The sequence below is a fragment of the Salmo salar genome, chromosome 05, assembly GCF_965601325.2.
Source record: "Salmo salar chromosome 05, fSalSal1, whole genome shotgun sequence".
NCBI classification, from domain to species: domain Eukaryota; kingdom Metazoa; phylum Chordata; class Actinopteri; order Salmoniformes; family Salmonidae; genus Salmo; species Salmo salar.
In genome coordinates this window covers 32,254,508-32,279,296 of record NC_138295.1, presented here as the reverse complement: position 1 = coordinate 32,279,296, position 24,789 = coordinate 32,254,508, and the positions used below count along the sequence as shown (strand labels likewise).

General features: G+C 43.5%; 2 protein-coding genes across 4 annotated transcripts; one reads left to right on the top strand and one right to left on the bottom strand.

The window, feature by feature from the left end:
• The first annotated feature begins 115 nt into the window (after nucleotides 1-115).
• On the top strand, nucleotides 116-12,530 carry LOC106604642 (insulin-like growth factor-binding protein 7). Of its 2 annotated transcripts, none has more exons than XM_014199485.3 (5): nucleotides 116-608; nucleotides 5,318-5,427; nucleotides 8,679-8,786; nucleotides 9,864-9,990; nucleotides 10,848-12,530. In XM_014199485.3, exons 1-5 carry the CDS (start codon nucleotides 146-148, stop codon nucleotides 10,868-10,870), a joined length of 831 nt encoding a protein of 276 aa, XP_014054960.2. In that variant the 5' UTR covers nucleotides 116-145; the 3' UTR covers nucleotides 10,871-12,530. The 2 variants fall into 2 exon arrangements, with proteins under 2 accessions (XP_014054960.2, XP_045574013.2); XM_045718057.2 differs by having other exon boundaries at nucleotides 5,318-5,445.
• A 330-nt stretch (nucleotides 12,531-12,860) lies between these two features.
• LOC106604641 (DNA-directed RNA polymerase II subunit RPB2) lies at nucleotides 12,861-24,643 on the bottom strand. Of its 2 annotated transcripts, none has more exons than XM_014199483.3 (24): nucleotides 24,479-24,643; nucleotides 24,004-24,076; nucleotides 23,746-23,896; nucleotides 23,522-23,634; nucleotides 23,191-23,410; nucleotides 21,308-21,466; nucleotides 21,015-21,179; nucleotides 20,696-20,892; nucleotides 20,379-20,498; nucleotides 20,002-20,188; nucleotides 18,129-18,272; nucleotides 17,794-17,933; nucleotides 17,529-17,640; nucleotides 17,025-17,378; nucleotides 16,624-16,792; nucleotides 16,408-16,504; nucleotides 16,231-16,325; nucleotides 15,807-16,057; nucleotides 15,339-15,428; nucleotides 14,868-14,975; nucleotides 14,523-14,636; nucleotides 14,255-14,415; nucleotides 13,467-13,662; nucleotides 12,861-13,202 (listed from the first exon to the last, which is right to left on the bottom strand). In XM_014199483.3, the coding sequence occupies exons 1-24, from the start codon at nucleotides 24,495-24,497 to the stop codon at nucleotides 13,113-13,115; spliced, it is 3,525 nt and encodes a 1,174-aa protein (XP_014054958.1). In that variant the 5' UTR covers nucleotides 24,498-24,643; the 3' UTR covers nucleotides 12,861-13,112. The 2 variants fall into 2 exon arrangements, with proteins under 2 accessions (XP_014054958.1, XP_014054959.1); XM_014199484.3 differs by having other exon boundaries at nucleotides 24,366-24,487.
• Nucleotides 24,644-24,789: the final 146 nt, after the last annotated feature.

Here is a 24,789-nt window from a genome sequence, read left to right as displayed (position 1 = left end):
TTGCAAAGTCAATTTAAAATGGGGATTTAGACCAAAACTTTTATGGAGACATGGAAGTCAAAGGAGGGGATTTTGGGGGCGGGGTTGAGCTTCAACAAAATCACTAATAAGAACTGTACAGTGCTTTACACTGTATGAGACAGCCATGGCAATACAGAACCACCACTATAAACTCAACATCAACATGTTGGTGCTTTTCGCCGTGGCGATATCGTTGTTACTTGCGTCCGCATCTGCGGACCGTGTGCCGCGCACCTGTGGCACGTGTGAACCCAGCCTGTGTGACCCTCTACCAACGGAGGGCTGCAAGTCTGGCACAATTTTTGACTCCTGCGGTTGTTGTTCACTTTGCGCGTATGGAGCCGGGGAACCATGTGGGGGGCGCGGAGCCACAGCCAAGCGTTGCGCCTCTGGACTGGAGTGCGTAAAGAGCGAAAAGGACAAAAAGACAAAGCTCGGCGTTTGCGCCTGCAAAACCAACTACGAAGTGTGTGGCTCCGATGGGGTGACTTATAAAACTGGGTGCGACTTGAAAGTTGCCAGCCTGAAAGCGGTGAGCGAGGAGAAGCCTGAAATCAAGATCTTGAATAAAGGAAAATGCTCAACAGGTGAGAATGGGGGGAACGGCAGATAACGGTCCACTTATTATATAGAGCGCAGTAGTGGTTTAGTGGACATTGAATTCTGTATATTTTGGAAAAACTGTTTTGATTTGGTGTATCACGCTACAACAATTCTCATCCATCTCAAATACATTCTGACCTGATAGCCAATAGTACATCAAGGGGCCTAGACATGACATTTTGGTGTTACATGTTGGTGTCACTTTCATCTTGACTAATCTTTCCCCTCGATCAGTAACAGGTATTATGTTTATTTTTAAGTGTGATATGCTTGCTATAAGCTTTCTGGCATAATCAATAACCATTTACACAATGCAAATAATGTTAATGTATTAATCCTTATGGATGGTATCTCTCTATGACTTGTTGTCAATGTTTGCCTTGCATGAACTGCTTCTAAATGGTCTTGATTAGACTACTGTCCAATGCACCATCAACTTACATTGTTATTGTACATCCCTGTCACAATACATTGATTTGTCTTGGGACGCATGCAGAGACATGAGTGTTCTCTAGTTACTGGATAGAAGAACTGACTGAAAACTATGGAAAATCTGTGGCACTGTCCACTGGGTGTGGACAAGGTTTACATCATCCTCTATCTCTATAACCCTCCCAAAACAACCAGATCTAACAAATGCCAGCCACTGAACAAGCTGAAAGCCGTTGTCTCCACTCTGGGGTGGCACTCTCTATAGAACATATAGCCCTGAACAGACACGTCTGAGATTTTACATTTTATAAAGGAGGATGACTGTCAATCAAACAGCAGCGCCTCGCCTACAAACACACAGACAGGCCCTGTTGGTTTAAAGCAAAGCCAGCAGTGTCTAGTTCACTGAACCTTCACATGATTAATTATTACTGCATGCCAGCTCTGGATTAGGCAGGCGAAAGGGTTCAGGACGTGGAAAAAGAATGGAGGAAAAAACCTGGCTAGCTGGCAGAAAACGTCGTGCCACACGAAGGCCCCAGACTCTTGCTAATTTGCCCATATACAACAGGGCGAGGTCAGACCACCACTTAAGATGCACCCTTTAGGCTCTCAGATAGGTCAAGGTGAATATAACGTTCCTCTCTCCACTCCAAGTTGTTATTGTTTTCTCAGAGTTCGTTGACTAGGCCTAGGGCTGTGGTTTCAGGGGAGGATTTTGTTGACCTTACTTAACTGGTGACAGTAAATTTCACCGGAACTCAAAACAACAGGGGCCTCTAGCTACAGTTGAAGTTGGAAGTTTACATACACTTAGGATGGAGTCATTAAAACTTGTTTTTCAACACTCCACAAATTTCTTGTTAACAAACTAGAGTTTTGGCAAGTCGTACTTTGTGCATGACACAAGTAATTTTTCCAACAATTGTTAACAGACAGATTATTTAACGTATAATTCACTATATCACAATTCCAGTGGGTCAGAAGTTTACATACACTAAGTTGACTCTCCCTTTAAACAGCTTGGAAAATTCCCGAAAATGATGTCCTGGATTTAGAAGCTTCTGATAGGATAATTGACATCATTTGAGTCAATTGGGGGTGTACCTGTGGATGTATTTCAAGGCCTACCTTCAAACTCAGTGCCTCTTTGCTTGACATCATGGGAAAATCAAAAGAAATCAACAAGTCTGGTTCATCCTTGGGAGCAATTTCCAAACACCTGAAGGTACCACGTTCATCTGTACAAACAATAGTACGCAAGTATAAACACCATGGGACCACGCAGCCGTCATACCGCTCGGGAAGGAGACGCGTTCTGTCTCCTAGAGAGGAACGGACTTTGGTGCGAAAAGTGCAAATCAATCCCAGAACAACAGCAAAGGACCTTGTGAAGATGCTGGAGGAAACAGGTACAAAAGTATCTATATCCACAGTAAAATGAGTCCTATATTGACATAACCTGAAAGGCCGCTCAGCAAGGAAGAAGCCACTGCTCCAAAACCACCATAAAAATGCCAGACTACGGTTTGCAACTGCACATGGGGACAAAGATCGTACTTTTTGGAGGAATGTCCTCTGGTCTGATGAAACAAAAATAGAACTGTTTGGCCATAATGACCATCGTTATGTTTGGAGGAAAAAGGGGGAGGCTTGCAAGCCAAAGAACATCATCCCAACCATGAAGCACGGGGGTGGCAGCATCATGTTGTAGGGGTGCTTGGCTGCAGGAGGGACTGGTCCACTTCACAAAATAGATGGCATCATGAGGAAGGGAAATTATGTGGATATATTGAAGCAACATCTCAAGACATCAGTCATGAAGTTAAAGCTTGGTCGCAAATGGGTCTTCCAAATGGACAATGACCCCAAGCATACTTCCAAAGTTGTGTCAAAACGGCTTAAGGACAACAAAGTCAAGGTATTGGAGTGGCCATCACAAAGCCCTGACCTCAAGCCTATAGAACATTTGTGGGCAGAACTGAAAAAGTGTGTGCGAGCAAGGAGGCCTACTAACCTGACTCAGCTACACCAGCTCTGTTAGGAGGAATGGGACAAACTTCACCCAACTTATTGTGGGAAGCTTGTGGAAGGCTACCCGAAACGTTTGACCCAAGTTAAACAATTTAAAGGCAATGCTACCAAATACTAATTGAGTGTATGTAAACTTCTGGCCCACTGGGAATGTGATGAAAAAAATAAAAGCTGAAATAAATCATTCTCTCTACTATTATTCTGACATTTCACATTCTTAAAATGAAGTGGTGATCCTAACTGACCTAAAACAGGGAATTTTTCCTAGGATTAAATGTCAGGAATTGTAAAAAACTGAGTTTAAATGTATTTGGCTAAGGTGTATGTAAACTTCTGACTTCAACTGTATATGAGTCAGCGCTTATTTATGAAACTAATTATCATATCATGTCCATTCCTTGGGTTGGAGTATAGAGCATTGAAAAGACAACATAGTCAATCTTCCATAGGTCTGCTGTTTCATCATAACATTGTTCTAAAGCGGCCCTTACTTTGCAACCCTTGTCATTCAAAGCTTATTCATCATAACTAAAATAACATTTCAGTAGACCTACATTTCTGTCCACACTTGTGGATCGCATGTAAAGTATTATGTGCCAGAAGTGTGACGTGATGTAATTGCACAAATTATTTTCTTGACCCATAGAAATGACAGATCATTCTGTTTGAGCTAAATAGATTACCAGCTTTGTTTTTCAGAATTAATAATAGAGTTTTAATTGGTGCAAGTCAGCATAAAGCCTGTCCCAATGTTTCAAAGGCAATTACAGTAATGTCCAGGTTCACATTGAGAAACCAAACAGAGCATAGCCGCAGGCAGAACAGTTGAAACTGGAGCAGCAGCACGGCCAGGTGGACTGGGGACAGCAAGGAGTCATCATACCAGGTAGTCCTGAGGCATGGTCCTAGGGCTCAGGTCCTCCGAGAGAAAGACAGAAAGAGAGAAAGAGAGAATTAGAGAGAGCATATTTAAATACACACAGGACACCGGATAAGACAAGAGAAATACTCCAGATGTAACAGACTGACCCTAGCCCCCCGACACATAAACTACTGCAGCATAAATACTGGAGGCTGAGACAGGAGGGATCAGAAGACACTGTGGCCCCATCCGATGATACCCCCGGACAGGGCCAAACAGGCAGGATATAACCCCACCCACTTTGCCAAAGCACAGCCCCCACACCACTAGAGGGATGTCTCCAACCACCAACTTACCGTCCTAAGACAAGGCCGAGTATAGCCCACAACGATCTCCGCCATGGCACAACCCAAGGGGGGGGGGGGGGGGGGGGGCGCCAACCCAGACAGGAAGACCACGTCAGTGACTCAACCCACTCAAGTGACGCACCCCTCCCATGGACGGCATGGAAGAACACCAGTAGGCCAGTGACTCAGCCTCTGTAAAAGGGTTAGAGGCAGAGAATCCCAGTGGAAAGAGGGGAACCGGCAAGGCAGAGACAGCAAGGGCGGTTCGTTGCTCCAGCCTTTCCGTTCACCTTCACACTCCTGGGCCAGACTATACTTAATCATAGGACCTACTGAAGAGATAAGTCTTCAGTAAAGACTTAAAGGTTGAGACTGAGTCTGCGTCTCTCACATTGGTAGGCAGACCATTCCATAAAAATGGAGCTCTATAGGAGAAAGCCCTACCTCCAGCCGTTTGCTTAGAAATTCTAGGGACAATTAGGAGGCCTGCGTCTTGTGACCGTAGCGTACGTGTAGGTATGTACGGCAGGACCAAATCGGAAAGATAGGTAGGAGCAAGCCCATGTAATGCTTTGTAGGTTAGCAGTAAGGTCATGTTCAACTAATTCTTACTGGCATGAGAAAATCAAGGGGAGAAGGAATGCTTAATATTTCACCAAATTCCTAACTAACAGAATGAACTCCAAACTCCTTGATGTGGTCCATGTTATATCAGCTTCACCACTTACTGTAAGATTCACATGAATTATTTTCTGAACGGCTAAATGGACTGGAGCCGCTATCCGCTATCTGTTCATTTATAACACGCTCACTCATTTATACAACGCATCAATCAGAACACGAACATTGAATTCCTGCTCTGACATTTCCATCCTGTACCAGCTTGTCCCAGGGGATAACACCAGAGCTCTCTCTGATTCCGCCCAAGGTAAAGAATACGTTACAGATTGATTTGAAGGAGATATTAAATCCACTGAATTGTCTCACCTTTTTTCTTTCTTCTTCTCCTCCTCTATAGCACCTGTCATTGTGACAGCCCCTGGTGAGGTTTACAATGTCACAGGCTCCCAGGTCTACCTGAGCTGCGAGGCCATTGGAATCCCCACCCCTGTGGTCACCTGGAAGAAGGTACAAGAAGGTCCAACGGTGAAGTCACTAGGACATGTTCAATTCAAATTTGAATCAACACTTTTCTAGGTTATGGTACAAAAGAAAAGACAACCGCCCCATGCTTTGAGAAAACATTTCTATACGGTATCAGAATCACTCCCATGTATAGTTTAGTATGATGGTCCAAATAACTGTACATACGGTAGGTTGTTAATGTATTTTCCTATGTCTAGATATTCATACGTCCCCTTGAACTGATTGTTGATTTGGGCTCTATGGATGAAAGCGATATGACCATGGAGGCTATGAATCGCGCTATTGTTAACCACACACTGAAACAATAGCACAGGACATGAGGGGTTAGAGGGGAAATCTTCAATTATTATCTGATCTTTACAGTCAAGGCTTTACTTATACTCGCGGGCAGCAGCTAACATTCATAACATTTAAGATTTTTTTAAAAACTAAGAGACATGAAATGCCCATTGGTTTCACAGAGACAAAAAAATGTCAGAAAGTCAGTGAGGAAATTGAGGATGAGGCCAAGAAAATAAGGAAGGAAGGGGGGAGTGGAGATTAACAGAGCCATGGAAAGACAGGATGCGTGACGTCAATGTGGAGAACACAACTCATCATTCCTGGACAAACTACGAAGATAACCCCCTGATTGCTTACTCTCAAAATAGAGCAAGAGACCACTCTAAATAGGATTTTATAATGATGATGGAAATCTGGAAGTTTTGGTGGTAAACAAAAAAGTCTTCCTGCACTGAAAGAGAGAGTGTGGGTTTGAATTGATACATTTTAACATTGTAAGCATGGTTTTATTGATTTGATTAACACAAACGCCCACACTCTCACAGCTCAACCGAATGTTGCTTTGTTCAAATGGAGCCCATAGATTAGAGATTTGCATTGACCTGTTAAATCTGACCTATTTAGCAATCAATGCCTATGTAACTGGTGTTAGGAATTTTCCTTTAAAGAGCCAGTCACACACCTTAAATAGCAGAACTTGAGGAATTAAGGGTGAGCTTAGCAACCACATTCCTCTTTCTCTTGTAGTGGAGGGGCCCCATTATGTTTTAATTACAGTAGGTAGTGGGCCTGTCATGGTCCTAATCAAATCAAATCACATTTTATTTGTCACCTGCTTCGTAAACAACCGGTGTAGACTATCAGTGAAATGCTTACTTACGGGCCCTTCCCAACAATGCAGAGAGAGAAAAAAAGAAAAATAGTTGAAAAATTATAACACAAGGAATAAATAGAGAAAAAGTCGGAGAGGAAGGAAACCACAGGGATTTCACTATGAGGCCAATGGTGACAATAAAACAATTACAGAGTTTAATGGCTGTGATAGGAGAAAACTCAGGATGGATCAACAACATTGTAGTTACTCCACAATACTAACCTAATTGACAGAGTGAAAAGGAGGAAACCTACAGAATACAAATCTCCAAAACATGCATTCTGTTTTCAAAAATGCACTAAAGTAATACTGCAAAATGTGGCAAAGCAATTAAATGTTTGTCCTGAATACAAAGTGTTATGTTTGGGGCAAATCCAATACAACACATTACTGAGTACCGCTCCATATTTTCAAGCACAGTCATGGCAGCATCATGTTATGGGTATGCTTGTAATTGTTATGGACTGGGGAGTTTTTAAGGATAAAAATTCAATTGAATGGAGCTAAGCACAGGCAAAATCCTCGAGGAAAACCTGGTTCAGTGTGCTTTCCACCAGACACTGGGAGATTAATTTACTTTTCAGCAGGAAATTACCTAAAACAGGCCAAATCTATACTTGCTTCCCACGAAGACAGTGAATGTTTCTGAATGGCCGAGTTACAATTGTAACTTGAATTGACTAGAAAATCTATGGCAAGACCTAAAGATGGTTGTCTAGCAATGATCAATAACCAAGTTGACAAAGCTTGAAGAATTTTGAAAAGAATAACGGGCAAATGTTGCACAATACCGTTGTGTAAAGCTCTTAGAGACTTACCCAGAAAGACTCAAAGCTGTAATCGCTGCCAACGGTGCTTCTACAAAGTTTTGACTCAGGGGTGTGTAAATTAGATATTTCTGTATTTCATTTTGAATAAATTTGCAAAAATGTCTAAAAACTTGTTTTCACTTTGTCATTATGGGGCATTCTGTGTAGATGGGCGAGAAGAAGAAAAAAATCCCCGGAGGGGCCCCCATGTTGAGGGTCAGCATGGCAGATATGTTGTTGTCTACCCTCACCGCCTGGGGGTGGCCCGTCAGGAAGTCCAGGATCCAGTTGCAGAGGGAGGTGTTTAATCCCAGGGTCTTTAGCTTAGTGATTGGACGGGACTATGGTGTTGAACGCTGAGCTGTTAGAGTGAAGGTGATGACTGTGCACGGGTTAGGTCCTATCTACTGTAGAGGACTAGAGCCTGGAGACAGGAATGTCCAGGCCTCCTGAAGAACAGTTTTCAGCTTGCCTCAAAATCCCCTCAGATAGGGAGGGAGAGGGAAAGAGGGAGGAAAAGAATGGGAAAGGGGAGAGAGGGAGATAAAATTGAGGGGGAAGAGTAGGAGACGGAGACAGAACTGATGAGTGAAGGAGAGAGAGTGAAGGAGAGAGAGAGTGAAGGAGAGAGAAAGGCCAAAAGATGTTACAACATTTACATTTGACTAATTAAGCAGGTGCGCTCTTATGCAGAGTGCATACCTTTTCATACTGACCCACCGTGGGAATCAAACCCACAACCACCCTGGCATTTCTCTCTGGAATTAAGCGACTTCTCTGGTGTGTGACCTTCAACGTCTTCTACACACCAAAACAGGCCAAACTCACCTCCAGCTGGTTCTCACACTTCGTCTCTTTGAGGGGAGAGAGAGGAAAAACATGTCAGTGAGCTCGATACAATAAAACTGAAGATGGATGGTTTGGACCCAACAGAACATGTCATTGTGTTAGTTACATCCATCTTTCCATACCAAGACTTTCTTGTGGCCCACTGATTTCCCAGATGAGCCTTTGCTTTCTTTGCTTATGTCATGTGTTTTTATAGCTGTAGATGTCAGTGTCTGAGCTTAGGTCAAATAAAGAGAATGTGATTTTAGATGACTTGAAATAACATTGGGCGATTTACTGAAACATGATTAAGTTGGTTGCCTCGTGAGTGTAGTAGCTGAAGCGTCAAGTGTTTTCAGTTTCACAGCTGCACGCACACTGTGTGCTTTTAATGAGTTGATTGGATTAGTTAGTTATTAAGTTAACGGTTGTTTTCCCAGGTCACCAGCGGAAAACAGAGAATGGAGCTGCTTCCAGGAGACAGAGACAACCTGGCCATTCAGACCCGTGGAGGACCTGAGAAACATGAGGTCACCGGCTGGGTCCTGGTGAGTCCAACTAGCCCACACACACATAAACACACAGATATGCACACTACTTGAAATATTTTAGCTGTCATACAGACTTGTGGATCTTCCCCCACAGACACAAATCAGTCAAATACCTCAAAGACCACACACAGAGTTAATGAAGGGAAAATTAAAGCATAGGGTGGAAGAGATATGTATTAGATAGCTGACATTCCATTATTTATGCAATTTATTTATAATTATAAACCAGGTGGTTCGAGCCCTGAATGCTGATAGGCTTAAAGCCGTGGTATACCACGGGTATGAGAATTTGTTTTTGATGTTACTGTTCAAATTACGTTGCTAATCAGTTTATAATAGCAATAAAGTACCTCGGGGGTTTGTGGTATATGGCTGATATACCACGGCTAAGGGCTGTGTCCAGGCACTCCGCGTTGCATTGTGCTTAAGAACAGCCCTTAGCCGTAGTATATTGGCCATATACCACACCCCCTCATGCCTTATTGCTTAAATATTACCTGAGGCATATTCCAAAGTCATCCATCAATGCTCCTCATTGACTTGTTCTTTTCAGAGCCTCTACATAACAGAGAGTTTAATAGAAATGAAACTCCTTCTTCAATGTCTCAGTAAAGGAACAGAAAACATTGGTTGGCCCTGTTCAGTGGTTAGATCTATATCTATCTCTTCTTCCCTCTCTTTTCACTCTCAGTATTCTGCTCCCCTGCTGACAAACATCAAATTCTTTCAATTTCTTGATCTCATTTCAGAGTATTTATCTTCCACAATGATTCTTTGCCATGTTTTCTTAATTTGCCATCTTCCACTGTAGATGTTTGTACTTGTGAGAAGTAAACGTCTAAACATCTACACAGGGGCAAGCCGGCACTGGACAGCAGTTATACAACTGCAAACTATCCTGAACACTTGAAATGGCGCCCGTGCTCTGTCGAAATGAGCCGAGTTAGGCTGGGAGGGAGAGTTTGAGGCTGTGTTTGTGTCCCCTTGCAGCTGCTTGTTTACTGCTGACCACATCAAGTGTTCTTCTAAAAAATCACATTAAGGTATAATAACCACCGTCGCCATGCTTTTCAGATCTCGCCGCTCACCAAGGAAGAGGCGGGTTCGTACGAGTGTCACGCTGTCAACGCCAAGGGAGAGGCCTCAGCGGTGGGCACCATTCACGTGGTGGAGTCCATCGATGACATCCCTGTCAAGAAAGGTACTGAAGCACCCCTGTTCTATTGCACTCCTATTGCACTCTTATTTCTACTTTGTTTCATGTTAAATCTAGACCCACACAACATGGCACCAAAGGGCATGTCTACCCTTTATACATTGATTTTGTCTCTTCAGGTTTGCATGGTGCTGTGTCTGTACATGTGCGTCCTTGTATGCGTACATTTTGTGTGTGTGTGTCTGTGCATGTATGCGTACATTCGGTGTGTGTGTGACTTCTAGCCCGTGGTGACCATCCCGTCCTGACATGTTTAGGAGTGCCTGCTTTGCTTTTGGCTTTTGGCTCGGCCCACGTCACTTGGCTCTCGACAGGGCTAGATGGTTGCCTCGACAAGGCAGCACGTGTCACTGGGGTTGACACATGCAATTTATTGACCTGCCTTTAAAGCTTTGCTCCAAGGGAAAGAACCTGGATGTTTGAGTGAAAACGCCATCACAATAACAAGGTTAGCTCTACCTTTAGGTGATCTCCCATCCCTGGTGGTCTGTGATGATGGATACTATTAAAAACAACAAACCTTTTCCAAGGCACGCTCTCCATCGTGCAAGATCCTATCTAAGCACTTCTCCTTCATTTCCAGCGATCTAAAAAGAAAGCAGAGCTAGATAGGTGACACAATCTGATGAAAACCAATCCAAGTATTCAGGTCTTCCTGAATACTTGGATTTGTATGTGGGTTTTTTTGCCCCTTGGGTCTGAGAAAGCGCTTTTAACAATTAAATTAAGTATTATTATTTATTATAAACAGGACCAGTTAAGGACCCTTACCCTAGACATTCACTTAACTCTTTAATAAATTAACTCATCTGTCATCGTGTTTTTGTCTGTGTCTCTTCCAGTGACCAAGGATGATGAGCTGTAAGGCATCTCAGCACAGTAGGGACTCAGTGGCGTCTCCTGGCAGGATCACGAGAGGAGGGAGCAGCCCCAAGCCCCACCCCCCCACCTCCAACTATCCCACCGCTGACACAAGTAGACCTGTACACTGACTGAGAAAGAGGACCAACACTCACTATTATCATCAATCATATTTATACTTGATTTGTTATTTGATAACAAGTCATAGTTTTCATAGTTATACTCAGTATACTTTGTATGCACAAGCATCAACGTTGCATCTCACAACATTGAGAGTTACCATCGTAGACATCCACAAGACACATCTAGGCCTCTCACACACATTTTTCTTGTCAGTGGCATCACACACAAGTCATTCTTTAAAATGTACGAGTTACTGCCAAAATAATTTAAACACTTTCGTAAATGAGGGATAAAAAATATATTGAAAGCAGGTGTGGTTCCTGACTTAATTGAGCAATTATAACATCCCATCATGCTTAGGGTCATGTATAAAAATGCTGGGCAGTCCATTATTTTGGCTACCATGGCTATGCCCCCATAGGATGACAATGCCCCCATCCACATTGCACGAGTGGTCACAATGGTTTGATGAGCCTGAAAACCATATGCATGGCTTTCTCAGTCACCAGATCTCAACCCAATTGAATACTTATGGGAGATTCTGGAGTGGCGCCTGAGACAGCGTTTTCCACTACCATCAACAAAACACCAAATGATGGAATTTCTCATGGAAGAATGGTGTCGCATCACTCCAAGAGTTCCAGACACTTGTATAATCGATGCCAAGGTGCATTGAAGCTGTTCGGCTCGTGGTGGTCCAACGCCCTATTAAGACACTTTATGTTGGGGTTTCCTTTATTTTGGCAGTTTCCTGTATGTGCGCACACACAATGTAATTGCACATATGCATGCTCAATCAAACTCAGCAGTGTTTCACATCTGCCTTACTCTTCCACCATCTCTTCTTTTGATGTAGTTTTCTATGTTTTTGTGAATTTATTTACTCTAAAGAATTTTACCCTGGGTGCCTCAAAATATAACATTTCAAGGCAGAAACATACTGACATGCAGGCTAAAAATAACAAATCAGAACTTGAAAAACGAATGAAAATGAAAAAATCATTACATTCGAGACTACATTTTTTATTTATAATGTACAGTTTTTCTTTGACCTCCTGAAAAGTACACAAATCATTCTTTCCCTTGACATGGTACTTGATAAGCCATAAAGCCATGCCTTTGCAAAAGCCATTGTGTGGAGTGAGCGATCTGGAATGACAGGCAGGCTAACCAGACACAAGGCTTTCTCTAGCATTCATATAACCCCAGGGCTCATATACCACGGGTTTAGCTAACAAACCACACAGCGGCGGATGTCTGGGGATGAACTGTAGGGTATATTGAGCAAATGACAAGTTTGAAATGGCGTAGAAAAAAGGAGGATTTATGTTGGAATGTAGAGATACACTTTCGGTGCTATTGCTAAAAGTCTGCGACTCCAATGAAGGGGCCAGTGGACATTGCTTTTACCAAAATGTTGCTAGTTTTTCAGCTTAAGTATGTATTTGATGTATTCACTTTGGTATATGGTTTACTAACACTGATGTTACTACCATGGGACACTTGCTGTACATTACTAATAAATACAAAATGGACTACAAGTTGTGGCTATTTCGATATTATAGGATCAAGACTTCTGCACAGAACAGTGTAACACTATGAAATTATATATATATATATATATATATATATATATATATATATATATATATATATATACACACATATATATACACATATACATACACACACACATATATATACATACACATATATATACATACACATACACATATATATACATACACATATATATACATACACACATACACACACACATATAATATATATATATATATATATGTTTTTCAAATCCACATAAAGCTAGCTAGCTCAATACAAACACTGAATGAAGAAAGTGTGACAACAAATTAAAAACCAACCTTTATTTATTCTAGTTTGACAAAAACAAACGAGACGATGTTCCAAAACAGTGATATCACGCCCAAAATTATTTTGCCAGACAAATCGTGGGGACCTGACCATTAGCGTAAAAACAAGTTGACTGTTGCATTTAGTTTTTGTCTCCTGAGGCTCCATCTCTCCCACTGAAGAGATAAGCGATGTCCTCGACATTCCTACAACACAATTCCTGTTGACAAGACAGGGGTTTGGTAGTGCTCCTAACTGGTCATCATACGAGGGGCGATACTCATGGACATGAGCTCCTGGAAGAGCAGCTTGCAGGCATATGGCATTCTGACCAGAGAGATCTGACAAGAAAGGGTGGAAACGGTTACATTGTACAAACATCTTATTCAATAAATCTTCAACAAAACTAAGGCTATAGAGGCAAGACTTTTTTATAGTCCTGTTGGAACACTTAAAAATCTATTTCACTATATTGTTGTTAGAATTTGGAACTGACATTCTGGTTACAGTAATAAAGGTATAATGGACATAAACAACATGTGAATAGGCCGGACTAAGTAATAAACAGGAATAACTGGGAGACTGGTGGTGGTGTTGTTCTGTACCTGCGTTTTGTTGCGACAGCCCCTGCACTCATAGGTGTGTGTGCGGGTGTTGGCGATGGCCATTAGGCCACAGAGGTTGCAGACGTGGACCTGGTAGGGGTCAGACGCCTCGAACAGCCTCTCACGCAGGAACTGAGCCGCGCCGTGGGCTATCTGACAATCACGCTCCATCTCCCCAAAACGAAGACCTCCATCACTGGGTGCAAAATGAGAGCATGGTTAGTTAAAGCGGCAATCTGCAGTTGCTCCATCAAGTTTTAGACTTATAAAGTAATGATTTATAGCCATTGATTCTTGAAGAATATAACTTAGAAATGCCTCGTGAGCTTAGTTCAACTGTCGTACCCCATCCGAACCCAAAATATAACCTTGTTTTACTGCATTATTGTTGCCTCAAAACATGGTTAAAACTATAATGTTGATATCATGGATGGTCAGTCCTTGCATCCATTGCTGTCTACGAATTTCAGTGGTTAAATTTCTCCAGGCCCATCTCTCAGCTTTTTACCAAAACAGAGGTGAGGTGCCTGCTTTGTTATTGTTTCAATTAAGGATTCTAGATTTCAGGGCCTGTATTCATAAAGCATGTGATCTAGAAGTGCTGATCTAGGATCAGGTCCCTCTCCCCCTGTGCATTTATTATCATCTAAAAAGACAGAACTGATCCGAGTACAGCTCCTACTTAAAGTTGCTTAACAAATACAAGCCCAGGAATGCATACCCAGTGCACTCAAATAGTGCCATGAAAGGGAAAAAGTCCTACGTTAAATAATTCTTAGTATTCTTACCGTGATCTGCCCTCCATGGGCTGTCTGTTGAGGATCTGGACTGGGCCTCGGGCCCGAGAGTGGATCTTGTCGTCCACCATGTGCTTTAGGCGTTGGTAGTATGTGGGCCCGAGGAAGATCTGAGAGGTAATCTTACGGCCGGTGAAACCGTTGTACAACACCTAGAAGGGAAAGACGAGGCCAGTTAATTGTACTCTATAGACAGACTAGTGTGAAATAGCTACTATAGAAGGTAGATGTGAATGGTAAAGGAGGATGATGTCCTGACCTCGTTGCCCCTCAGGTGATATCCGTATTCAGACAGCAGGTTGGAGACCTTCTGCACGTTGACCGCATCGTTGAAAGGTGTGGCGTCACCAATCTCCCCTTTGTTGGCTGAAACCTACACGGTGAAAGAAGAGGGTGAAAAACAAGAAAACTCCCATCCATACACTACACTTGATTTCCATGACAAAAAGTCTCTGACCTTGAACAAACAAATTCACACTGACCTTTGTCATTTTAAAGAGACCCAATCTAGATACCTTAGTTTACTGTCACATTCTTCAGAGGTCTCAACATAGGAGTAACACAAGTTAAAATGGAGTAGGGGGAGGAGTTATTAGACAGGCACCTTTCCCTGCAGGCACTCGATCAAATGGCCGACTGTCATACGAGAGGGGATGGCATGGGGGTTGATGATGATGTCTGGGGTAATTCCCTCGCAAGTGAAGGGCATGTCCTGTGGAAAGAAACGGAACAAAGGACATAGTTCACTTACAAAAACTTGTGTAAGGGTTCCAGTTTTCTAGACCAGTCTTTCTAAGGCATAACCCCATGCAGAAATGTTGCACGTTCTACAGAGACTTCCATGTTCTCTCTAAATCAGTTTTATAGTATATACTGGGACGTGGTTGACTTAGCATTTCCTGTGAAGAGGCCTTTGGCTTTATTTATGTTTAGGCTCAGTCTAAACACAATGTCTCTAGGCCATTGACTAAACATCATGATAAACATTTCCTGGCTCAATGTCATACTGTGTAGTCTACTTCAGAGTGAGCAGTCCTGTAGACTGTGCATGAGGAACATGTGTCTAATATGTTACCTCCTGTCTGTACTGAATGCCACAAGTACCCTTCTGCCCGTGTCGACTGGCAAACTTGTCACCAATCTGGGGGATACGAACAGAGCGAACCTGCAAGAAGAAACAAATGGAGTTTGAGTTAAATCATGCCACAAGTTGGGCCATAAGGCTTCATATCCTTATGGCCCAAGGTTAGAGGGTGCCATATTCAACCAGAGGAGCTCATGTTTAATTTAGTCAATCTGTCAACAACTCGGATTTGGTATCTCGGACTTGATGCTTCATTGGAAGCAATCATGCTCGTAAAACTCAACTCAAACCTGCCCATACCATGGATGACCTTCCTGCCTATTCTAAACTTGACAAATAGGTAGAGCTGCCAACAGGGATAATTTATTACTGTTTGTTTGTCATTTTTACAGCCTACTAATGCATTGTCAACTTGACACAATATGCCTACTGTGGGAAGCTAGAGGACTCAGGACGCACCCTGATCTTGCAGAACTTGTAGCCCTCCTGGTTGAGGGTGACCATGACTTGGTCCACGATGCCCGTCTCGCTGGTGCGGAGGAAGGTGCTGCAGTCCCTCTTGGTGTAGCGCCGGTTGGTGCTGTCCAGCTCGTCGTCGTTCTCCGGCAGGGTCACCGTCTTGCCGATGATCACGTCCTCGCCGGAGACGCGCACGCCGGGAGCTATCAAGCCATCGTCGTCCAGCTTGTCGTAAATGGCGTGCCTCATACCTGGGGGAAGGCAGGTGCATTGGGTTGTTAACTGAGCAGTTCTGTTTGTATGAATGCCAATTTAAAATGGAAGGTACCGATGGAACATTTTATGAGATGATGGAAATAGTCGGCTCTGATTTTCTGGCCGACTCCTCTATATTTGTAGATGGGCCAAGATGCCTAGGACGTACCCGAACATGTTTCGCGTGTGGGTTTTTCAAAGACTTCCTCCTGATCAAAGCCTTTCTTCGACTCTTGTTCTTTATAGGAGCGGTAGAAAACAGACCTGAAATAAACACCGTCAATTACACCACCGTGTTAAAAGTCCTTTTCACAGCAAATTTCTATCTTCAAATCACAGCGCAAACCTGAAGAATCCACGGTCCACCGCAGAGCGGTTCATGATGACAGAGTCCTCCTGGTTGTAGCCAGTGTACGCCGCAATAGCCACAATAGAATTGATACCTAAACCAGGCACAAATAAGAGGATTTCAACGAGCCAGAACTAGAAAAATGGCATAAATCTTTAGGTCAGAGTTAAGGAGTGTTTTTGGCTGCTAATTCTGCAGCGCTCCAGTTCTCACCTGCTGGGAGCTCTCTGAAACGCAGGTACTCCATAGAGCGAGTGGTGACTAAGGGTTTCTGGGGGTAGTAGAGCACATGGGCCAGGGTGTCCATCCGCACGTGGAAGTTGGTGATGTACACACCCATGGCTTGTTTACCCATAGCAGACTGGTACGTGTTTCTGGGAGACTACACAGGGGAAAAGATGGGGGGGGGGGGAAATGGTATTAATAGAGTTACAGTTAAAACAGAGGCATATAAATTACAAATCGTGTGATACTGTATACCAAGACTGATAAAAATCCTTAATTTAAGATGTTTTATAGCCTTGTCTTGTCATAGACAATACCATTGCCACCGCACCTAATCAACCATACCAACAAGAACATATATTTTAGGAGCGTAATATTTTTAGCCGTACCTGGTTGTGATCGGGGAAGGGGATGATGGAAGCACAGACTCCCAGGATCATAGAGGGGTGGATCTCACAGTGGCTGTATGTAGAACAGTAGGCCACGCCCTTCTCCTGGAGGTCGTCAGGGGTCATGGCCAGCATCACTGTCTCTTCCTCCAGGGTGTCGATGTACTCCACCACGCCGCTGGCCACCAGGTCCTGCCAACTGTAGTTGTTGTACTCCCTCTCCTTCAGCTGGTCGATGTGTCTCCTCTTCAGCAGCAGCTTCTGTTTCTCTACGATCAGCAGAGGACGACAGATCCTTCCGGCGTCTGTGTAGATGCGGATCTCCCTCTCTCGGATGTCTCTGATCATGGACACCTAGAAACAGGGGTAAACACGGATCAGAACAACGTAGCACATCAGGATAAGGGATATTGTGTTTGTAGGTTAATTCAAATGAATAATAATATAATAAATTATGAAAATGTTAGAAAAGCTGAAATTCCAGGAAATAATCATATCCCTTACCTCAGACACAATGATGTCCATCTGCCGCCTCAGTTTCCTCAGTGTGTTCATCAGCTGCTCTGGGTCCTTGTGTATTCCCACCCAGCAGCCATTCACAAAGATCTTGGTGGCACTGTTAGTGTTGAATTAATGAAGAAAAACTTGCGTTAAAATGCAGATAAGATAGGTTGACAAACTATACAAGTCACTCAGCATAAAAGACTGAGAACGCTTAGATATCTTCTGGACTGATAAAGAGCAGTGTGCTGCCATCTGCTGGACTAACTCTGCGATGGCTGCCGGTGAGATCTCCTCCAGGTTCTCCATGCTCCACTCCTCCAAGAACTCCAGGATGGGAGAGGGCTGGGAGCCCACAGAGATGTAAGCCATGAGGGCCAGGTTCTTCACCAGGCCTACAGCATGACCCTGGAGAGACCAGATAGACAGAGGGAGGCACAAAGACAGGAACAAAGTAAGAAGGGACAATAGCATATCAATGACACGCCTTAATCGACTGAGAGCTTAATTCTTTGAGGGTAACCTCAACCTTAAAATATGGTATGATGCAACAATAGCCCTTGATATGAACACAGATGTCATTTGGGTTGGTTTTGAACGTACCTCGGGGGTCTCGGCAGGGCACACCATGCCCCACAGCGTGTTGTGAAGCTGCCTGGGCTTGGCTAGCTTGCCGTCTCGACCGATGGGGGAGTTCACCCGTCGAAGATGGGAGAGGGTTGAGGCAAAGGTCAAGCGGTTCAACACCTAATGAGATAAAGAACACAAAAAGTTCTGGTTCGGAATGACAACAATCATCTTGTAGCAGCATAATGGCAAACTAAGCCTAAACTATATACAGTGGGGGAAAAAAGTATTTGATCCCCTGCTGATTTTGTATGTTTGCCCAGTGACAAAGAAATGATCAGTCTATAATTTTAATGTTAGGTTTATTTGAACAGTGAGAAACAGAATAACAACAAAAATAGCGAGAAAAACGCATGTCAAAAATGTTATAAATTGATTTGCATTTTAATGAGGGAAATAAGTATTTGACCCCATCTCAATCAGAAAGATTTCTGACTCCCAGGTGTCTTTTATACAGGTAACGAGCTGAGATTAGGAGCACACTCTTAAAGGGAGTGCTCCTAATCTCAGTTTGTTACCTGTATGAAAGACACCTGTCCACAGAAGCAATCAATCAATCAGATTCCAAACTCTCCACCATGGCCAAGACCAAAGAGTTCTCCAAAGATGTCAGGGACAAGATTGTAGACCTACACAAGGCTGGAATGGGCTACAAGACCATCGCCAAGCAGCTTGGTGAGAAGGTGACAACATTTGGTGCGATTATTCGCAAATGGAAGAAACACAAAAGAACTGTCAATATCCCTCGGCCTGGGGCTCCATGCAAGATCTCACCTCGTGGAGTTGCAATGATCATGAGAATGGTGAGGAATCAGCCCAGAACTACACGGGAGGATCTTGTCAATGATCTCAAGGCAGCTGGGACCATAGTCACCAAGAAAACAGTTGGTAACAGACTACGCCGTGAAGGACTGAAATCCTGCAGCGCCCGCAAGGTCCCCCTGCTCAAGAATACATATACATGCCCGTCTGAAGTTTGCCAATGAACATCTGAATGATTCAGAGGACAACTGGTGAAAGTGTTGTGGTCAGATGAGACCAAAATGTAGCTCTTTGGCATTAACTCAACTCGCTGTGTTTGGAGGAGGAGGAATGCTGCCTATAACCCCAAGAACACCATCTCCACCGTGGAACATGGAGGTGGAAACATTATGCTTTGGGTGTGTTTTTCTGCTAAGGGGACAGGACAACTTCACCGCATCAAAGGGATGATGGACGGGGCCATGTACTGTCAAATCTTGGGTGAGAACCTCCTTCCCTCAACCAGGGCATTGAAAATGGGTCGTGGATGGGTATTCCAGCATGACAATGACCCAAAACACACGGCCAAGGCAACAAAGGAGTGGCTCAAGAAGAAGCACATTAAGGTCCTGGAGTGGCCTAGCCAGTCTCCAGACATTAATCCCATAGAAAATCTGTGGAGGGAGCTGAAGGTTCGAGTTGCCAAACGTCAGCCTCGAAACCTTAATGACTTCGAGAAGATCTGCAAAGAGGAGTGGGACAAAATCCCTCCTGAGATGTGTGCAAACCTGGTGGCCAACTACAAGAAACATCTGACCTCTGATTGCCAACAAGGGTTTTGCCACCAAGTACTAAGTCATGTTTTGCAGAGGGGTCAAATACTTATTTCCCTCATTAAAATGCAAATCATTTTATACAATTTTTGACATGGGTTTTTCTGGATTTTTTTGTTGTTATTCTGTCTCTCACTGTCCATATAAACCTACCATTAAAATGATAGACAGATTATTTCTTTGTAAGTGGGCAAATGTACAAAATCAGCAGGGGATCAAATACTTTTTTCCCCCACTGTAGGAATGTATACCAGATGTCTTCTGCACTGTGTTACCTGGGACACTCCAGCTCGTGCCTGATGGGCCTTCTTGACGTCACCCCAGTTCCCTGTGGCAAGAGAGTACTTCAGGCCATCGGAGATGATGCGTGTCTTGATGGCCAACTCCAGGTTGAAGTCTTTTCCTCTGTCAATGAACTTCTGGGCGTAGATGCGGATCTCTTTCAGCAGGTTCTTGAACATTCTAAACGCGTCCAAAGAAATAAAAAAGAGCTTGATTAAAGTTACAGGCTTAGTATCCGATTGACTTCAGAAATATTCACCAAATGCTCAGTTTGGATAGGAGTGCGGTTTGCACAAAGTAGTCCTGCATCTGTGAATCATAGCTTTATAGATATTAAATAGTTTTATAGAGGTGTTCCTTCAGGCCTTACCCTCGGAACAGGAAAGCCAACAGAGGCCCAGCCAGGTCCAATCTTTTGTTGCCGTAGTGATCCCTGTCATCCAGCTCTCTTCTGCCCAGGGCAGCCAATAGCAGTCTGTGGACCATGTACCTACAAACAGCCCCAAATATACAACACTGCGTTAGGCTAATACATCAAGCACAACAACAACATATTGGTCTTTATGCAATCAGTAACATCATGCTGTGATAACAATAGAATTACATATAGAATCTCCAACAGAAACCTGGTGAATTATAGGATCTCTATGATTATTACATTAATATAACATAATTAAAAAAACACACCCTAAGAAATAGGCTTTTTTGGTCTCACAGAAGTCACTGACTCCGACGTGGGGGAGCACCTCCTTCTGCAGCACCTCCTTGGCGTACTTGATCCTCCTCTCTTTGGTGACACCGGGCTTGGCACCACGAGAGCCGATGAAGTTCAGGGCCACGTTCTGCTCCTGGATCACAAAGGCCTCGTCCAGGGAGGGCTTGACCTGGTGGAGCACAGCAGATTAGAGATGTGGATGGATGGGTGGGCAATGAGAAAGGGGGGGGGGGGGGGGGGGGGGGGGGCAGGAGTATGTTTCATGTGTCAGTTACGATGTAGAACTTTTACCATCTCCATCATCTCAGGGTCGTCAAAGTCGTAGATGATGTGCTCCAGGATGTCTCTGTCGGACACAAAGCCCAGGGCTCGGAACACTATGATGATGGGCACCTCCTGTCTGATGTAGGGCAGAGTGGACACGATCCTCTGACCAATGGCACTTTTCTTCACCCCCTGGGGGAAAAAGAAACAAAGCAATTCAACATTTGGGTGCAGTAGCAGAGGAAAGAGAACCTAAAGGCAACTTTGCCAGCAAATTCAGACAGGGTATATTTTGGTGTTCAAGGTTGTTTGTTTCCCACCTGTCCTCCCCTGGCCATCATGCTGACCCAGATGGAGCTGGTGGGGCGCGAGGAGTTCTCCAGGCAGGAGCGGCACTCCCCTGTGTATGCGTACTTTGAGTCCTTCTTGGCAAAGACGTACACTGTGTTCGTGGCCATCTTTTCTTGGGCGATCAGGACCTGCACACCAGACACAACAATTGTTATCAATAAAACATCCTCTTCAAGCAAAAGCGTGTGTTCCTCAGGTGCTTCGTGAAAAGTATTGAAGAAACAAGGGTACCCAAACAAACAAGGCCAGAGATACAGTACCAGTCAAAAGTTTGGACAAACCTAATCATTGAAGGGTTTTTCTTTATTTTTACTATTTTCTACATTGTAGAATAATAGTGAAGACATCAAAACTACGAAATAACACATATGGAATCATGTAGTAGCCAACAAAAAATGTGTTAATCAAATCAAAATATGTTTTATATTTGAGATTCTTCAAATAGCCACCCTTTGTGCAAAGCTGTCATCCAGGCACTCTTGGCATTTTCTCAACCAGCTTCATGAGGTAGTCACCTGGAATGCATTTCAATTAACAGGTGTGCCTTGTTATAAGTTAATTTGTGGAATTTCTTTCCTTCTTAATGCATTTGAGACAATCAGTTGTGTTGTGACAAGGTAGGGGTGGTATACAGAAGATAGCCCTATTTAACCAAGTCCACATTATGGCAAGAACAGCTCAAATAAGCAAAGAGAAATGACAGTCCATCATTAGTTTAAGACATGAAGGTCAGTCAATATGGAAAATCTGAAGAACTTTTAAAGTTTCTTCAAGTGCAGTCGCAAAAACCATCAAGCGCTATGATGAAACTGGCTCTCATGAGGACTGCCACAGGAAAGAAAGATCCAGAGTTACCTCTGCTGCAGAGGATAAGTTAATTAGAGTTATCAGCCTCAGAAATTGCAGGCCAAATGTAACAGACACATCTCAACATAAACTGTTCAGAGACTACATGAATCAGGCCTTCAGTCAAATTTCTGCAAAGAAACCAATACTAAAGGACACCAATAAGAAGAAGAGACTTACTTGAGCCAAGAAATACAAGCAATGGACACTAGACTGGTGGAAATCTTGTCCTTTGGTCTGATGAGTCCAAATTTGAGATTTTTGGTTCCAACCACTGTGTCTTTGTGAGACGCAGAGCAGGTGAACGGATGATCGCCGCATGTGTGGTTCCCACTGTGAAGCATGGAGGAGGAGGTGTGATGGTGCTTTGCTGGTGACACTGTTGGTGATTTATTTACAATTCATGGCACACTTAACCAGCATGTCTACCATAGCCTTCTGCAGTGATACGCCATCCCATCTGGTTTGCGCTTAGTGGGACTATTGTTTTTCAACAGGACAATGACCTAAAACACACCTCCAGGCTGTGTAAGGGTTATTTGACCAAGAAGGAGTGTGACGGAGTGCTGCATCAGATAACATGGCCTCCACAATCACCTGACCTCAACCCAGTTGAGATGGTTTGGGATGAGTTGGACCGCAGAGTGAAGGGAAAGCAGCCAACAAGTGCTCACCATATCTGGGAACACCTTCAAGACTGTTGGAAAACCATTCCAGGTGAAGCTGGTTGAGAAAATGCCAAGAGTGTGCAAAGGTGTCATCAAGACAAAGGGTGGCTACTTTGAAGAATCTCAAATATAAAATATATTTTGATGTGTTAAACACTTTTTTGGTTAGTACATGATTCCATATGTGTTATTTCATAGTTTTGATGTCTTCACTATTATTATACAATGTATTAAATAGTAAAGATAAAGAAAAACCCTTGAATTAGTAGGTGTGTCCAAACTTTTGACTGGAACTTTACATCCCACCCTCCACCCCCGTTCGCTCTTTCTTCTTCTACCTTCTCAGAGCCGTTGATGATGAAGTAGCCCCCGGGATCTAGCGGGCACTCGTTGAGCTCACAGAGATCACGGTCCGTCAGTCCGCTGAGCAGGCAGTAGGTAGAGCGCAGCATGATCGGGATCTTGCCGATGAAGGTCTTTTGGTGCTGGGTCTGCAGCTGGTCCTCGCCCTCCTTGATGATGGTCTTGGTGATGTCCACGTACAGGGGAGCAGAGTACCTGTATAATATATATGTGAGCCTGGTTGGCACTGGCAGGAATAAAGGTTGCCTATGACGTGCACGGGAAATATATTGTGATAAAATGACGGCTCCTAATGGGCCAACTTACGTGAGGTTCCGGAGTCTGGCTTCGTTGGGCATCATAGGGGAGGGTGCTCCATCTCTTTCCCAGTGAGTGGGTTTGGAAAGGTAGATCTGTTCAAACTTCAGCAGGTAGCGTGGCTGTAGAACAAAGCAACAGGCTCATTAGTAACAGGCCATGAATGAGTGTCCTCAGAGAGAGGCCCTACATAGAGCAGCATATCTGAAAGTTCCTGTCTGTCACTCACTCACCGGGTCCTCCACCTCTCCAGAGGTGTGCTGGGCCTCAGCCTGCAGGTCAATGGGCGGGGCGTCCTCCACAATCCTCTGCACGGACATCTGGATGAACTCGTCAAAGGAGTCCAGCTGCTGTCGCACCAGACCCTTCTCATCAAAGTAGGAACTGTAGGGTGCATCAGAGAATATAGTGTTATTTGAACATAAGCAAGCGGCATAGTGTATGCTACGTGATGATCAAAAGAGAGATAGGTAGGGAGAGCATAATTTTACCTGATAACAATCCAGCAAGCTTCTTGCCATAAATCGGGGGTGATTTCATCCTCATCCTCATCGTATTGGATATCTGCAAGAGATCACGGAAAATACATCAACAAAGTGAATGCAGACACAGTGATTTAATGTTTGCCTAGGCCCCGGATCTAGTTCATGGAGTTTTCTACAGAAGAACAATTGATAGACACAAAGAAAGTTATTTCAGCTCTGCAGATATGAAAGACAGCTTTTTTTGCACATGTCATTATGTGATGCTCATATAGATAGGCCTAGTTGAAAGTGTGCTATAGCTAGCTAACGTTAGGTGTATAGTCTGGTGCAACCATATTTGGTATGTAACAAACGAGTCAACAACCTACATAGCGCTAGCAAGCTTGCTAGCTATCTCTTCTTGTTGATGCTCCTGGCGCCATATATTACCCTATATGCTAACTTAGCTAGCTGGCTACATTATGTAAAATAGCTGAAATACCTTCATCTTGGTCATACATAGTTACTGCTAAATAAGCATGATCCGACGTTTAAATCATCAACAGTGTCGGATTAAACGTTGTCAAACGTTGCACACTTTGCTATCTAAATGAATACAAAATAAATATTGACGGTCAATCGTAAAACGTCATTTCCTGCCTAAACTTATTTTGCCGTGCAAGAAATTAGTCTTAACTAAATATTTATACTGTTTTGCTCTAATATTAACTATGATAATCATATTATTTTATCTAATAAATAATATATGTTATTACTATTATCAGATGCCGAATCTAAATACTTCTAAACGTA